Source organism: Protopterus annectens, chromosome 3.part1 (assembly GCF_019279795.1).
Source record: "Protopterus annectens isolate FY-2018-M chromosome 3.part1, PAN1.0, whole genome shotgun sequence".
Taxonomy (NCBI): domain Eukaryota; kingdom Metazoa; phylum Chordata; order Ceratodontiformes; family Protopteridae; genus Protopterus; species Protopterus annectens.
The window spans coordinates 1,378,947,510-1,378,965,915 of NC_056732.1; the positions used below are offsets into that span (position 1 = coordinate 1,378,947,510).

The 18,406-nt window shown below is 37.8% G+C and overlaps 1 protein-coding gene across 1 annotated transcript in view; it reads left to right on the forward strand.

The window, feature by feature from the left end:
* OPLAH (5-oxoprolinase, ATP-hydrolysing) overlaps positions 1 to 18,406 on the forward strand; it is a 1,902,532-nt gene that overhangs the window by 1,407,821 nt on the left and 476,305 nt on the right. Inside the window, exon 18 of the mRNA XM_044067415.1 lies at positions 5,239 to 5,340. Within this exon, the coding sequence (XP_043923350.1) occupies positions 5,239 to 5,340 (102 nt within the window). The remainder of the gene's footprint in view (positions 1 to 5,238; positions 5,341 to 18,406) is intronic.

The window sequence follows — 18,406 nt, forward strand, 5'->3', positions numbered from 1 at the left end:
TATATTTCCAGATTGTTTGAGAATCACACTGCAGCCAGAACACCAGGAGTTTCCAACAGCTCCTCCATGTCTCTTTTCATGTAGTCCAGGGAGGTACGTGTCAGGTCATTCACACCATCATGGACAATGACAGAGCCATATTTGTAGTTTTTTATAGTTTAATATGGGTAAGGGAGTGGAGAGTAAGAAATCTTAGTTTGGAAAACAGCCTGAAATGTATGTATAGGTTATTTGCAAAGCTATGGGTATGAAAATATCTAAGAGAGAAATGTAGATTAGGGGATGTGTCAAAAAGGAATGGGAGATGTGAACAGTGGGTTTATTGTGATGGAATTTCTGGATGACCGGCAAGGTAGGAGAGGGGTAGAATGTGAAAAGGTAGGTTTGGAAGGAGGTGGTATACAAGGCTAGGAGTAACAGCACTAGCGGCACAGGGAGAGAGATGATAGGATTTATTAGAGGCATAGTAAGGATGTTGCAGACTATAGTTAAAGTCAAGGGTGATGGTCAATTGGAAGCAAATTAATGAATATCTTAGAGGTGTCAGAAAGTAAAAGGAGGGGTAGGTTAATGGAGGAGTGAAAAGGAGAGGAAAAAGAAACACGGTGACGGGGGTGGTGGAGAAAAGTATGATATAGAGTGATAGAAATATAGGAAAATGGTATGTTTAGGTAGGAGGGAAAATGGAGGGGAAAAAGAAGATTAGGAAAGAGTATTGAATGGTAAGAAGGAGAGTTAAGGCTTGTAGTACATGAGAGGCAGGCAATACACAATGTGCATTGAGAATAATGAAGGGGAGGAAGAATGGTGACTAATTGGACAGCTAGACAAGATAAATGGTTTTGACTGGAATTTTTTAAGGTCTGATTCTTTTATGATATTTTTTGGGTTCTGACGTCCATAGTTTTGATATATGGATGGCATATAAGGGTCTACATAAAAATGACTTAAGTATTTGTAGGAGGTTTTAATTTTTGGGATCTGATTTGTCTAGGTGGAATGTATGTTTGAATTAGGTGTTTTAAGGCAAGGCATTTGTTGTGTGTGTAGAGGATGTTATGATCACTTTTAAGTTCAGAGAGAGGACATTTTGTAGTTTGAGATGATTTAGTTATTGTAGTGCAGTGCACTGGTGAGTCCTGTTTTTAAGGTTTGCTGCAAATTATTTTTTATAAGTTTGTTTTATTTTTTTAAGGTGGTTTGGGTGAATATTGTTACAGAGGAAGCATAGAGGAGACTCGGTAGAAGAATGGCTTGAGGTGTAGTTAGCTTACTTGAAATTTGTAAGACACAATTTAGCTTTATGTAATAGTCCAAGCTTTTTTAACAGTATAATTGATATTTTGGCTACATTTTAAATGATGGTCAGTTGTAATTCTTCTTAATTTGGCCTGAATTACTTGTTCTATGAATGTTTTTATACATCTCAGAGTAACCCAGAGTTTATTTGCCATTGTTTCAGAGATGAGAATATATTTTTTAATACTCATTAATCACAAATCACTTCTCCTTCCCATTTCTATGTTTTATAGTAATTACCTTTCTTCTTGACATGCACTGTCCTTTAATATCATTCCTTACCATGATAAATTGGTATTACATGCCTATTAGTTTCAGTACTCTGTTAATATCTGCTGTCACCAAAACATGTATGCTAATCCACTTATTTATTGCTGCTTTTACTTCTCCCCACCTCACCCATTTTTCCAGTTTCATAGTTTACATATTGTACATACTGTGAATAGTAGCATAGCTCCATGAGAGTAATGCTTATATGATTAATCATATGTTCACTCAAATTTAATTCTATCTACAAATATTACCTTTTTGTTTGCTTAGGTTTTTGCCTGTATCTAACACTTTTCTCAGTTATACTTTATTACATTAGTTATTTTGTTTATTTTACAGTTCATGGGCAATTTCACCTTGGTGTTCCACTATAAATGGGCTTTTTGCCAAATTGGATTCTGCAAAATGCATGCAAGTGCATGCAACAAACAAGCAACTATATTCATAAATAAATGAAACATCTTTACCTAAAATATTTTCACTGCATCTGGTTACCTGTCTTTATCTCCTGCAGCGTTCGTGAGTTGCACCCTCCAAAAATACATTAGAAATAGTCAAAACGGTTCCAGGTTTTGGACAGTAGTCAGGAATTTAAGTTATTTCTTTGCAATTGTGCATCTCAGCACTTGTTAATTTTCTCCTCCCTTTTACCTTTTATGTCCTGAGATGTTCTCCCTGAATATGCAGAGTACTTTTTGATACATCTTACACTGCACCTCAGTTGAGGTTCTTGCAGGGCTTGATAGAAGATTTATTTTCATATATTTGTTGTGTGGTCTGTCTTGTGCTTTGTGATTCACCGGAGCCTGGGAGCTGTGGTATTGACCAGCTGAGAGACTGAGTTATTGATGGTCCTTCAAATGGATAACTGGACATTTGTTCCCTTCTAGGAATACATTATAAGCATCCTTGACATATATCAATAAAGAAAGATAAATTCAAGATCTTTGGATCAGTTCTGGACTTTCCTGCAGGCAGAGCCGGCAGAACTGTTGAAAAGATTTTAAAACGATCACCAGGGAATAATAAAAGGTTCAATGAAGCAAGGATGATGAGGGCATTTTCATCCATTTCCTTGCCACTACTTCATCTTGCAGGAAGATTTTGCTGTAGTAGACTTTAGTTGAGAACTTGATGGAAGTAGTCCCATTATAGACTTAACTTGAGCAGGTATCCAGTCACAGATGGCTCTTAGCTGGGATGTGATACTGTAGTTGTGTTTTCATAGTGCATGGATTACAAATTCTTGTATAGCAGAAAAGGTGCGTGAGATGAAATTGGTGCTTTCTGCTGAGGTCCTTCCCCCATGTGCCTCCTTATCTTCTTCGTTTGATCTGATCAAATAGGGTGGTGATAACAGAACCAAGCAAATGCTGCACAGACTGTTGAAAGCCCATGGCATTTTCACTTTAATAGAACCTTCTTTCAGGAAGATTGTTTCCATTTACCATGGGTAAGAGTTGCATGAGATGTGACTTGGAATTTTTGCTCCTAAATTATGCTGAGATGGACACTGCCATCTTGGTGAGGCTTAGATGTTTTTCATGTTTTCTTTACTTTGGCTAGGATAACAAGCTTATGCCTTAGAAGATTTGTCCCTTTCCATAAAGTGGTATTTTATGTCTCCCTCCCTTCAATTAGAGGGTTTTAGCAAAGATTTGTAAGGATTACTCATGAGTTGCCCATTATGTGCCTCTGAAACTCAGGGATTATCCTGAAAACAGAGAAAGACAGGAGAAGAAAAGCAAATATGCTGAAAAACATAAGTTCATTCATGCTATGATACGTGTACTTTATACAGTTATGTAAGCAGCTATGCACAATCATGCTACCATATGCAAACTTCATGCAATTTTATTAAGTAGTCACTTTATTTATGTATTTATTAATTAGGGTAGGGCACTGATCTACATGAACATTTTTCAGACTCATCCCAGCATCACTGTCTGGTTAAGTCGCTTTCACAAAGTCACAAAGCAAGCAAATGGAGGTTGAGGGAATCAAACCCTGGACTACAGGACACATCCTGAGAACTACTCATAGCCTTAATCCTTTAGGCCATCTTCCAGATTTCAGCAGTAGTTATCTAAAAGTGGTTGTCATATTCATTAATGGATGGGTGGCACCCATGTCCCTCGTGGACAGAGACAGCTGGTATTAATTACCATATCATAGGCTCATACCTCTATGAACTTCATTCACCTAGCTATTGACAATTGGGAAACTTAGGATAAACATGGCTAGGCTTATAAAGGCTCTTGAGCCATTAGCCTAGTAACCTCCTATGCCTTCACAACCCTAGCCATGGTTATCCTGAGTTGGCCAAAACTAGCTTTTCTACTGAATGTCACTGTCACCCAAGTAGTACTGCTTTGAAAGGTGGAAATCATAAACTAAGTTATGACTCGATGTCTGCTACACAGGTTGTATTTAAAGCATGGAAAAAAGGTTGAAATTCCACAAGTGGAGAGTTTTTCAATGAAATTGGACAGACATTCGATATAAATGAGACTAAACATAGGGCAGCAACCACAGAGGTTTTGTCAGAGAATAATATTACCATGTCTATGTTTGCCCCCCCCCCCCCCAAAAAAAAAAAAAAACACTCATTATCTGATAAGAGTGTCACAGATACTTGATCTAGTCAAATACCTTAAGTTGCCTGTGCACACAGAAAGTGTATTGTACTTTTTTTGTCATTGGTGAAAAGAAAACAGGAAAATGTACAAATACAGTAAAGGTATATTCAAACTCTACTTTCAGCAGAGAATTAGATCAAACATGAAAGGGCAATCTACCACAGTGGAAGTCCTTGAAAATTCCTCTATAAGAACTTGCCTGCATTTCAAGAGATTACTCTTAGAGGTGATGCCTACTGAGAATAACGATTTATAGACCAGACATTAGAGTAGCCAATGAATTAAGCTCAAAAGGAAGCAGACTGTACTCCTCCATCATGAAGGCAAAGTCATTAACATTTACTGACAAGAGGCAAAAGATGCAGAAACCCCAATGAGGACTTGTACCAGCTTAAGTTGAACAATGGGTTTATCCTCAAAGGGGTACAGGGCAGAAATGGTTAAATAATAAATATCACCATGCAAAAACAAAAGGACTCATCTGCTGGATTTAGTAAAGCACAAATACATAGCAGGCAAGCCACAATGGTTTAGAAAAAAATCACAACAGCATCACTAACACTTAACAGTGCATTATGTGAAGGACAACAAAATGGAAGTTTCCTCTGTTTCTGCTCAGCAGAATACTCCACTTAAGATGCCAGCCCTGTACACTGTTTCAGTACTCAGGGGCAGAATAAGGAGATACCAATGTGAATTTATGTCACCATGAAGCCAGCATGGTGATATAATCCTAGTACGTATAACCAGAATAAAGCTTTCTGGGTGTTTTCTGTGTGACATCAGAGATGCTGTGGTTGTTTCACTGTTCTTGGGATAGTTTGCATTTAAAATGTATAGACTTGTATTTTCAGACACTTAAAGGTTCCCAGAAGTAGTTTGTGGCACATATTGTAGACTCCTGGACACAGGAATTTGCTAGAATGGTAGTAAATATGATCTCAAATTGTTTGTAACCAGGTTTTGATACAGGCTAACACTTGATGCTTGAGTTTTTGAAGTAAATTTGTATATTGTATTTTGTTATTAGATCAAAAACCTGGGACAAGACTTGGTAGAAGGGGATGTAATTCTTAGTAACCACCCATGCGCTGGAGGCAGCCACCTGCCGGACCTCACTGTCATTACACCAGTAAGTATATATGTCTGCTTTTATAAGAGCAGTAAGTCACTGTGTCTCTTGTTATGCGCACTGGAGTGCTTAGAAATTTTTGTGTGCTGCCATACATTGCTTTTCAGGTAAGAGCTACAGAAAAAGAGCACTGATCATACCCTTTGGTTAGTTAAAGGAAAACATCTCTCAGAAACTGAAAAGATGTGTGTTATGCATCACATAGTTGTCTTTACACCACTAATGGTGCCTCACCCTAATTTTCTGTTATTGTTTTGTTGTTATTGTACCCCAGAATGGTCTGGATGGGGGCTACCATACTGATGTGTTTTTTTTTTCAGTCTTTCTTGCTACCACAATAACCATTATGTCTCAGTGATATGACACACATTCAGGATGTAAAAGTGTGGGCATTTACTTAGAAAAAGCTATCAAAAAGCATTTGTTCTTTCCCATGTCATAAAAACTGAAACAAATTTCTTTCAGAAACAGTATATGAGATTTGATTAAGAAAAAAAATGATGGGACCTTTGTGATCTGTGGCAGGAAAAAACCCCATAAAAATAAAGACATTGAAAGGCACTGAAGGGGATCTAGGTGCTACTACAGTTAGCATAAATACCACCTTGCGTCTCCCCTGAAAAGAATGTACTAGCCTAGTGGGACTAACCCGTTCGACAAAGTATAAATAAAATAAATAAATAATAGATGGTATTAAAGGGAGAAATAATTGCTATGAAATGTGATTAACTACCTTTGTAGGTGAACTGTAGAAATGCTCTTAAAAGTCTCATGGCATGACTAACACAATACAATGTGTTCACGGTTTTGTAACTCATCCATTGGCTAGTTTATGTAAGAAATGTATTTCGCTTTACTCAAACTGCAGATTGCCATGTTCTTTTGTATATATCTGCATGTGTGCCTATGTGTGTCTGTGTATGTAGAGGGGAGGTGACAAATAAATTGGCAAGAGACAGATTGCAGACCTCTGTTTTTATGTAGAGGATCCACCCTGGTCATCATAAAATAAAAGATAAATTAATACAAAATAAAAGAAATGTCCACATTCTTCACCAACATGTGCATTTGTCTTTAATTACAGAAATATGACCTGTGTCTCACTTTTTGAGCCATGAAAGACCGAGTCCTATTTGACATCCTTTCTTCATAAAACCAGTGGCTCTACAAACATGCATACTTGGAAACTACATTTAGACAAACAAACAAACAAGACTCAGTGGAAAGAGAGATTCCTAACTCAACGTACTCTTAGCCTGTGGAAAAAGTTACCAGTACAGGTCAAACTACTACTTTGGCTACCTTTAAGGCAGGTCTTGCTGACTGGATGAGCAGACACAAATGTATACCACATATGAGCCTATATTTCCCTGCTCAGCTTGGAGGTGAGCACTATTAAGTGCTTGGAAAGGGACAGCTTGAACCTTTAAGTTTGACTACTGAAAGGTGTACATGGCTAGTAATGTTTAACACTTTTGTTAAATTATCACTTAAGACACTGGAAAACATACATTAATACAAATGAAAACAAGCCATATTAACATGTTTCCAGTTGGATACAGTATGCATCACATATGTTCTATCATCAGTCCAACATTAGATTAAATTCTCATTTTCTGCCTTCCCTTAAGCCTCGCTCCTCCCTCTTGTCCTCCAGAACATTATTCTGCATGTACTGTTCCCACAATTTCCATTTATTTCTATGTAATCTACTCTTTCCCTTTTCAAAAGATACCACTTCTAGTTCTTTTTTTTTCTCTGTTACAATATTCAGTGCTTCAAATACTGTTGATTTACACTTTGACTTCCATTTTCTAGTAATTGCTTTTTTGGCAGTCACCAGACTTAAACTTAACAAGTTCTTATCTATGTCTGAGCAATTCACATCTGGTGTCCCATTTCAAAAGAATCATTTCCTTAATTGTACCAATTTGCTTACTCTATATTTCTGACAGTGTACTTTGTAGGGAATTTTAAAGTTTGCCAACCCATTACATTCCCTGAACATATGATTCCAGTTAATTCTTTCTTCCCCATCACACCTCCAAAATTTGCCATGTGCCTGAGGAAAAATACTCTGGAGTCTGCTTCGGGTATAAACATAACTATGTAAACACCTCCAAGCAAAAATCCTAAACCTTCTAGACTGTGTTGTATACTTGGGAGTCTTACATGTGTCCTGTCATTGTTCCCTTGTGAATTGCTTAGTCACTCTCTCTCTCTCCAATATTTTCTAACCTCCTCTGAATGATTCTGATAGTTATCATGCAATGTTGTATATGCCTTGCTAATTATCTCTTCTTAACAGCAGCTTCTGTTCTGGATTCAACTAAAAACTCTACCAGAACAGTTCTTCCACTTAGCATTCCTCATCCCTTTTCTTAGCATACGCCTTGATATCAATCCCTGGTTGGGAAGGCAGTCTGTACCCTGCAGTCCAAATGTCTTCTTGGCTTCATCCCATTCTGTTACCCTTCTCTGTCTAGTTATTTGCTCCCAATACCTTGATTCCTTTACCCGTTCTCTTTAGTAAATTCCAGTCCCCTCTTGCCTATTCTCTGTACCCCTATTTGCAGTAACTCCAATCAGCAGAATCTCCTTTCTCCATTCTCGTGTTGGCTTAGTTCCTAGAACTGCTGCTTTATGAATATGATATTCTGTATGGCTGTTGTTATTCTCCTTAAGGGTCTACATTTAAAATCCCACTGTCTTCTTATATTTTGAACCCCCTCCTCCGCTTTCATCATAATCCCTTTCCTCTTTGAATTATAGTTCAAAGTGGAACTATTCTCCTTCAGCTAATGGTCTCCCTGTTGAGTACTTCAATCTCGCTGCAGACTATTGCATACCCAGTTTAATTTCTCATCAACAGATCTATTCAAGAATCCCATGTCCCTGTGGAAAAAAGGCTTTATTTTTCATCTCCATAAAGGAGGTAACTCTTCTGAAGTCTCACATTTTATGCCAGTTGTCATCTTGCCCCCCTGTCTAAGGGGCTGGACAAGTGTATGCATAAAAACTCCTTTTGTACCTCTTACAAGGTGGTCTTATTCCAGCACAACATGATTTCCAACCAGGCCGTAGAGCACCACTACTGCTCTCCTCTATTTTTCTGAAACCGTTAATAAAGCTAGAAACCAAGGAAAGTTTATATCTTCTGTTTTCTAGATCTCTCAAAATCTTTGACACAGTGTCACATGAGAAACTTCTCACTCAAATGTCTTGTCTAGGCCTTTCTAAACTAACTCTTCTGTGGTTCTTTAAATGCCTATTTGAAATATAACAATCCAACAAATGTCTCTCTTCTTTTCTCCTAGTTAAACAGGTGTTCCTCAAGGCTCTATTCTTGGTCCATTGCTCACTAACATTTTCATCAATAATCAATATACTTCTTCTCAGCTAGCTTTGCTTATTTAGTATGCAGATGACTCAACTCTCATCTGTTCATCTGACAATCTACTACAACTACAATCCACGATACAAGATATCTTCAACTCATTTGAAATATGGGTACATCAAAACCAACTTTTACATAATCCCCCAAAAAACTGAACTACTACTATTTTTTTCCAAAGTCCCATGCCAATGCTAAAAGAAACTTCCACATTATCTCTTTAAACAGTACACTATTGAAGTAGTTACCAATGCCAAATTACTTGTAGACACCATAGCTGACAACGTAAAGTTTGATCTTCACATATAAAACTGTATAAAAAATCATTAAAAATAGGTCTGCTGTGATGTGGTCAACATGGTGAGCATTTAACATCACTGCTTTTAGCTCTGCTTTATTTTAACATCTCTGACAGGATTTTTACTAAAAAACACAACTAGAACATTTCAAAACTTGATGGAAGAATATTCTCTCGGCTCAGGGGCAAGTTGGCCTTCCCTTAGTGCCTACTCCTCTGGGTTAGGTAGTCTGACCTTCCACCACACCACCCCTGCAAGTTCCTTCTGTAACTCTGTCTGCTGTTTTAGAGTTCCAGGATCCCAGTTGACCAGATCTGTCAGTCTCAGATCCAAGGATCTCTGTAGATCTGACATCTTTTCTAAGACCTTCTATCTTTTCGGATCAGGAGAGCTCATGGAGCTGAAGCCTGCCTGCTGGGTCCAGGGTGCAGCATTCAACTCTGAAATTGTCATAGCCATCTCTGTTCCTCAGTGCTTTGGCACTTGACAATTCCACTCCAGCTTCCTCCTCGGGGACAATGCCAACAGACTGAGGAGAGGTGACTATTCAGAAACCTGCTTTCTTGGATCAGAGCCTCTCTCTGGGTCCTTTGTGCTCTGCATTTAGGGCTATGAAGAGAGTATTCACTGTATCAGCAGCTCTGATGGAGGCTTCCCACTCAGATCCTACCCATTCCTCGATACCCCAGTATCTGGAGTCTCAACTGCTCTCTCCACGGGGACATCCAGTACCAAAACCTCAGGTTTCCTCTCAGGGAATTGTGATTTCCTCTTCTAAGACTTCCCCAGATCATCCCATTGAGGAAGTACCCAGGAAAAGGACCTGCAGGAGGAATCAGAATCTCGCAGGAGTCCATCACCGAAGACACATATTTCGATGAAGGCAAAGGGGGTCCCCATGGTCACCTCCTGAGAATGTCCCCTTTAGGGACATACTAGAGATCCTGAAACAAAGAGGTGGCTGGACATCCTCCAACCCTACACCCGAGGAATCCATTCTCCTAGAGGCTTTCAGTACAGGACCCTCTACTTCCTGGGTGACTGTGCCTGCTGATGAGCTCGTAGACATGATCTCTAAGTGGGCAAGGAAGGAAGGAACCTGACTCCATAGAGCTAATACCTCGGAGACCAGATAGGATAATGGCACCGCCTGTGGGCAGACACTTTTGTGGAAAAGGGGTTCCAGTTGATGCCACAGTTGCAGCAGCCACAAAGAAGGAACTAGCCGATAAGAGTTCCACCTAGTATCCATCTCCACAACAGGGAGTTGTGGGAGATGGCTAGACTGGAGAAGCGTGTCTTTGCTTCAGCAACCTTTACATTATAATTGCTGAACTGTCTGGCACATTTTGTTATACTTCAGAGAGATTTGACCAAAGAGTTATTAAATACTCTCTCAGTATCTGTAGAAGTTAAGGATTCCATAACTTCTGAGTTGGCAACCCTACAGGCTACTTCCAGTAGCTTCATGAGTTTAATTTCCAACATGGCAGAAAGAACCTCAAGAGCAGGGGGTTCTGGTATTTCCATGAGGAGCCATGCCTGGATGCCATTATGTGATTTTGAGGAGCCATTTAAGTCTAATTTCGTCAATGCTGCCTTTGACAGAACTACCCTTTTTAGCCCTGAAGTGAAAGAAATGCTCTTCCAATATAAGAAAGATGATAAGACCATGTCTTCCATGGGAATACATTTTCCAGGCCCCCAGAGATCCTTCTCCAGGAATCAACTGAGTGGCCTGAAATGTGGTTCAAAAAATCCCAAGGTCCTTTCCATGATGCGCATGGGGAAAGTGCTCCCCAAGGTAGAAGGGGGAACTCCAATGGATGTCATCACCCTCTTGGCAGAGGTGGCCTGCAAAACCAGGGTTTACAAGAACGTTTCTTTGATAAATCTGACCTGCACTCCTGACTGGATGCCCGACTGTCCACCTCTGGAGAGAGGTGGGAAGATTGTCCCTACACCAGAGAGCCTGGCTAGTATAAACAAAAGATACTTGGGTGCAAAGAATTATATCCAGAGGTTATATAATACCATTTTCTCTTCCACCCCCAATTCCCAGGAAAATCCACAATGCTCCACCCAGTCAGAGGGATCAAGCAACAGTTCATAATGCTAAACAAATCTGTATGTTGAACCAAGTTCCTGATAGTCACGGTTCAGTCCATTTTCTCGTTTCTGAGCAAGAACAACTGGATTTGCTCAATAGATCTCCAGGATGCCTACTAACACATAAAGGTGGAACAGGTGGTCCAGGAAGTACCAATGCTTCCATCTGGGGGCCAGTCATTACCAATTCTGAGTACTGCCCTTTGGACTCACCACAGCCCTCAGGGTGTTCACCAAATGCATGCCAGTAGCAGCAGCACACCTCAGACTGCAGGGATTCTGGGTGTTTCCCTACCTGGATGACTGGCTCATTACCACTTCGACCCAGCATCAACTCATACAGTCAAGAGATCAAGTTCTTCACACCTGTGCTGACCTAGGAATAACCATAAACTACAACAATAAAAATAAATTAAAGACAACATTTATCTAAGATCAGACTTTTTTTACAGTTACGACTGGTTGGAGTTCCTTCTAATAGTCCGTTGTTTTGGTTACAGTTGTTTGTTTTGGGCTCACTCCTTTTTTGCGGTTCATAAACTACAACAAATCACAACTTCAGCCAACTCAGACATTGCAATTTATTGGAACATTGCTCAACACAAAGACAGCCATTGCATTTCATCCACCACACTGAGTTCTAAGTATAAGGTCTCAGGTTAAGAAGGTTGTAGACAATGTATCAGTCTCAGCCTGCACAGTCCTCCAAACTCTGGGTGTCATAACTGCAGCGATAACCTTAGTTCCATTGGCCAGGTTTTACATGCAGATCCTACAGTGGATGCTGGCAACTCAGTGGTCAGTTTTCCATCAGTCAGTGTCTTACCACATAAAAATTACCAACACTTGCAAAAAAGATCTCTATCAGTGGATTCAGTCCGATCAACTGCAGCATGACCGTCCATTCATTCCCCAACAGCCCAAGGCCATAGTGACCAAGGATGCTTCTCAGAGGGTCTATATTAGATAGTTGAACATTGAAAAGAGTGAACGTTCTTACATAGACTCTTAATAACCGAAACCACACAATGCTGAACATACGGAACACCGATTTTTTTCCCAGGGAAAAAACACTGCTCTATATGCCAACTCCGAGATCGCACCACAGTGGAGGAAAGGGCAAAGTCCCGGCAGTGGCCCAGCGATTTTTTTTCCCTGGGAAAAAAATCGCTGTTCCGGTCATTCAAGATTCTGTAGTTTCGGTTATCAGGGTTCAATGTAAGAGTGCTCACTCTTTTCAGTGTTTGACATCCTGATATAGACCCCTTCCCAGATAGAGGGGATATTATCTGGGAAAGACAGTCCAGGTTACTTGGTTTCCTGAAGTGACCTTTTTGCATATAAATGTCCTAGAGATGAGAGTTTTGCTGTTGGTGTTGCAAGCATTTCAAGATGTTTTTCCCTCTGGGGCAATTGCAGTTCAGACAGACAACATGTCAGTCGTCTGATATATCAACAGACGTCAGTATACAATCTCTTCAGACCGCTTTCTTTTAGCAACATACATTCTGGGAAGATCCAGTGTGGTTGCAGACAAGCTGAGCAGGTGGATCCTACTTCCACATGAGTTGTCCCTCAACAAGAAGGTTGCGGATGAGATTTTTCATCAGTGGTGCCAGCCATGCTGTGCTCTTTTTGCATCTCCCCTAAACAAGAAGTGCAGCAACTACTTTGCCCCAATTCCCCTGTGGGGACAGTCACTGAGGGATGCTGTACTTCATGATTGGCCTTCAGGTCTCCTTTATGCATTCCCACCAGTTCCATTGATTCCAAAATTTCTACAGAAAGCTGCCAGGTGGAAGAGCACTGTGATCCTCATTTTCCCCCTACTGGCCTCGACAAATTTAGTTTCCCTTTCTATGGCCTCACCTGGTTCAACCATCATGGAACCTAGATCCGACTCCGGTCCTCCTATCTCACCCAACAGTCACGTCACACCTGGATATTATAAACCTCAAGCTGACCGCCTGGCTTTTCCAGTTCCCTTAGTAGCCAGACAGTCTATGCTCTCATCTTCTGTCCGACGTATACTTCTGTCTTCCCATAAACCCCTCAACAAGGAAAACATATTCAAGTAAATGGAAAAGGTTTGTTGTTTGGGCTGAACAACGTAAACTTGACCCCTTTTCAACCTCTATTTATCACATCTTAGATTTCCTTGCTCACCTTTTTCAGAATGGTTCTAGTACCCCAGCCGTTAGGGTACAGTTAGCAGCAATTTCAAATTAAGGTTGAATGGTACACCCACTGCTTCTCGCAAATTAAGCAAGACGTTCTTGAAAGGGACACTCCTTCTAAAGCCTGCTTTTAAAGATCCTACTCCTCCATGGGACCTGAATTTGATGCTGCAGTCTCTAACACAACCTCCCTTTGAACCAGCAGCTACATATGACCTTAAATGTCTTTCATTGAAAACTATCTTCTTGGTTGCCATCACTTCCACAATAAGAATTTATGAGATCCAAGCGTTATCTTCTAAACCTCCATACTTGTTTTTCCATAAGGACAGAATGACCTTAAGAACCAACTTGTCTTTTCTTCCAAAGGTAGTGACAGAATCCAACATAAAGAGTTCTGTCAATCTGCCAGTATTTTATTCCTAAGTTTACCAACAAAGGAGAATACATTTTGCATTTATTGGATGTTCATAGACAGTTGCCTTTTTATTTGCATAGAACAAAAGAAGTCAGGAAAGCAGACCAACTGTTTGTTTCCTTTTTTGGACCAAATCAGTTTCTAAAATTTCTCTAGCAAAGTGGTTAACAAATTGTATCTCCTTTGTCTATAGTAAACTGAGCATTCCTCTCACACATCCTTTGAAAGCACACTCCAGTAGATCTGTGGCTACTTCCGCAGTTTCCCAATCTAGGATGTATGTGGATGATGTTTGTGCAGCAGCAACTTGGGGCTACTCCTCATACCTTTATTACAGATTACAAATTGGATCTGGTCTCCGGAGGTAGGGCGTCATTTGATTCTGTGGTGCTCAGGAATAGTAGCTAGGATGCTGTCCCATTTGTGAGGATAGAATGAAGATTGACAACATAAGATAAAGAAGTTATGTAGTATAATGTTCCATCTGTGCTATTGATCTTCATTCTTTCCTCACATCCCCTCCCACCTACCCCCGTCTATGACTTCTGGAAGAACGAGCAGTTACATGGTCTCTGAATGGGTACATTTATATGTTTACATGACTTTGGATATGACTTCCCATATTTCTCTCTGTGCTTTTACACCTTATAGCAGCAAACAAGATCTGAGGTATTTGGCAAGGTGCATTGTGGGTAAGGGAGAAAGCTGGAGAGATCTGGTGGCTGCGAGTTGTAGCATCAGCCAAGTCGGATTCGATGGATCGGATAAGAACCTCATTTGTTAGGAAAGGCTGAAGATCGACAACACAGATGGAGCCTTATGTTAAGTGCATGACTTTGTTTTATTACATATCAGAGAAGTTTCAATAGCTTCATGTCCATTGTCAGACCATAATGCTGTAATCTTTAATATTATTTTAAAAACTGACAATTCAATGCATCACGGGGGATTACCAGTGTACATTATTAAAATAAAAGGATTCGAGAATTGGTATGTTAAAGAAATCAACAATTTCCTACCAATAGACATGAATGGTGACGTATCTGACACTGTCCTGTGGCATTCACTAAAAGCTTACTTAAATGAAAGAGTTACAAGCTGGTATATTAGTAAAACATGAGAATGGGACAAGGAATTGAACACACTACAGGCCAAAATAGACACACAAGAGTTAAGTCTAAAACCAAATGACATTATCAGTCCATCTGAACTTAAAAACTTAACTACAAACTATGTTGAAATTCTAAATCATAAAGTTTCAGTAAACCTGGAAAAACTTAAATGTCAGGCATATTCAGTAAACCCTTTAAGCTTGCATAAACTTGCTCATAGATCAAAGAAAATGAAGAAATTGCATCAAAGAAATTATAACACATCTAAATAATAAAAAGAAAGAACAGATATTAAAGGTATTCTTGAGGGTTTAAAATATTTTATGAAAATGTAAATAGTAATACAAATAACATAGATAATGATATAATTGAAACTTTTCTAAGTGAAAATGGAAATAATAAAATAATAAGAGAACAAATAAAAACATTGATAGACCATTCACTTTAACAGAAATAAAAGATCAAATAAAAAGTTAAAACAATTAAGGTGCCAGGCTTAAATGGTCTTATACCAGAACTACATAGAATACTACCGGATGATGCATTTAAATATTAGATAAGTTTTATAGAGAAATAAAAACAACTGCTGAAGTCCCCCCATCATGGAAGTATTCCATTATGTCATCTATTTTAAAACAAGATAAGGATCTTAGAAAGTGTTCATCATACCGACCCATTTCACTTTTAAATGTGAACTATAAAATGTTCATGTCCATTTTAGGTAACAAGAGTTAATCTACTTACACCTAAACTAATTAACAATGATCAAACTGGGTTTATATTAAATAGATAAGTACAGGATAATATAATAAGAATACGTACATTAAAAAGACTATGCAAATAAAAATAAAAAAGAACTTTCTATCATTAGTCTCGATTTAGATAAGGCTTTTGTCTCATTTAATTGGTTGTACCTGTTTAAAACACTTAAAGTATATAATTTCTCACTTGAGCTAATTGCATTAATTTCTGAGTTATACAATAACTCTTGTGTTTATGTTATGGACTTGGGTAGTCATTAATAAATACAATCCTGGGTATTGACTATAGTATTTATGGTATTACATTGGGATGAACAACTAGGCTTGAAATGACCTCTGAGTCTGTTGCCCAGTAACTTCCTATGATCCTACGAAATAGGTTATTTTTTTCTAATTCCTTTAAATTACAAAAAAGGCACCTAACAAGGCTGTCCATTATCACCTTTACTTTTTGAATTAGCTGTAGAACCCTTTGCTAATAGTATTAGATCCAATAAGAACATTAATGGTATCAAAATAAAATAAGATTTTGAACTAAAGATTCAGCTCTTTGCTGATGATATTTTCCTAACAATAGGAAATATAGAAAATTAATTAGAACATAATTAGTTCTATGAGTCAGTTTGAAGAAATCTCGAACTTAAGATTTAGTCATAATAAAACAAGTGCATTATTAATTAATAAAAAAAATAAAAATCATACAAAAAATATACTAACTTCAGTTGGAATAGCAATCAAATGAAATACCTTAGTATAAACATTATGTCTAATAGTAAAGAAGTAATGTAAATAAACTTATTATTAATTCTTGTTGATAAAATTTTAAGTTTAGTCACAAATTGGAATAAATTCCTCTTTACCATTGGAAGAAATTCTTCTTTACCATGGAAGAACGATTAATGCTTATTAAGATGGGATTTCTCCCTAAAATATTGTTTTTCTTACAATCTTTAGTACTATCTCCACCAAAAAAATGAGGAAGCAGATAAATAATTTTGTACTGAATTTTTTTAGCATCCTAATAAACCAAGAGTTTCCTTTGATTGGCATAGAAAAGGTTGGGATAATGGTGGAAGAGGATTCCCTGATTTTCAATTGTATGCTACTTCAGCAATTGTAAAAGTTGTAATGTTGTGGATAAATTCACCTTATGTTTCATAATGGAAAGAAATGCATCAAAAAATATTATTAGTAAATAATAAATATATCATAACCAGTCAAAAAGAAGTAGCCCCTAATAGTTTTATCTGGTTATTAAAATATTTTTGTTTAAATGTAGTTATACCCTCTTCTCAAATTCCCTATTTAAATAACATCATTTCCTCTTTCCAAATGTATACATATTGCAACCATTGAATTAAAGACTTAATATTTTCTGTGTTTCCAGTTGCATATAGAAATGACTGCTTAGAAACTCATAACTTCAACAAAATACTAGTATCGAAACAACAAAGTAACTTAATTTATTGGCATCGATTCTTAAATGCTGCACACACACACACACACACACACACACACACACACACACACACACACACACACACACACAATATACTGTTGAAAATGTAAGGTCCAAATACAATCAGGATTCTGAGAATTGGTTAATTTTTTTACAAATATTTAGAGACTTTAACACATAGATAAATAAGATATTTAACCTAGATAAGAAATTGTTCCCCAAAGTATTGAAATTCTTTATCTTCTTCTTCTTCTTTCGGCTTTTCCCGGTTAGGGGTCGCCCAAGCAAATCACCTGTCTGCTCATGATTGGCAGTGGAGTTTTACAGTGTCGAGTTGCTAGCCCTGCGCCCAACCTTCCACAGAAGGCACATTGAAATTCTTTATAAATGTCAATAATAATGCAATGAAAAATAAATCATATCTGTCACAAATTTATAAAATTCTTAAGTTAGCTTTCACATATTTAGACAATTCCTACTGGAACTGTTCCTCAAAAAGTAATAATGAGGACTTCTGTGAAGAATACAAGAAAATAATATTAAAATCTACAGATGAAACCACATCTTCATTATATTGGAACATTTTCACTTGTAAATTCGTACATAGAACGTTTGTCACTCCTAACAAAATTACAATTATATATAAGTCAAATAGAATTAAATGCTGGAGATGTGATTCTGAAGTAATAGTTGATTGGGCACACATGGTATATGTATGTGAAGTCATCTCACCTTTTTGGAAAGAAATTAATAACTTCATTCAAGCTGTATGGACAGATAGATATAATATTTCTAAATATTTAGTTTTATTTAATGCTGTGATTCCTGAAATAATTTCAAAAACCAAAATACCTCTTTTTTGGTTTATCCTTGCTATAGCCAGAAAAGTAATTAGTAAAAATTAGAAAAGTAAAGTTAACCCCTCTAGTCCTAAATGTATTAGTAAGGCAAAAATTGTTTGCAGTAGTGAATTGTATACTACAAAGACGAGAACTTCTGATATTACACATTCATATAAGTCTTGCCTTAAACGTAAAGACTTGCACTTGAGAATATTAATTTTTGTTGATATGTATAACTTTGGTTTTATTGATCAGCTGTGGACCTATGTAAATAGTTATTTTTTTGTTTTATAATTGATTTATCTATTTTTCTAAACCAAATAATGAAAATAAAAAATAGGTCTACTAAATACTGCAAAAAAATTCCGTAGTCCTTGTAGTAGAATCATTTTCTGTGTGGCTCACCTGTTTTGACTAACATCCAGGTCTCTCTTTAATCTCAGCTGGAGCAGTAGTATAATAAGATAGTGAGATTTGCAGCTAACCTGCCACAAT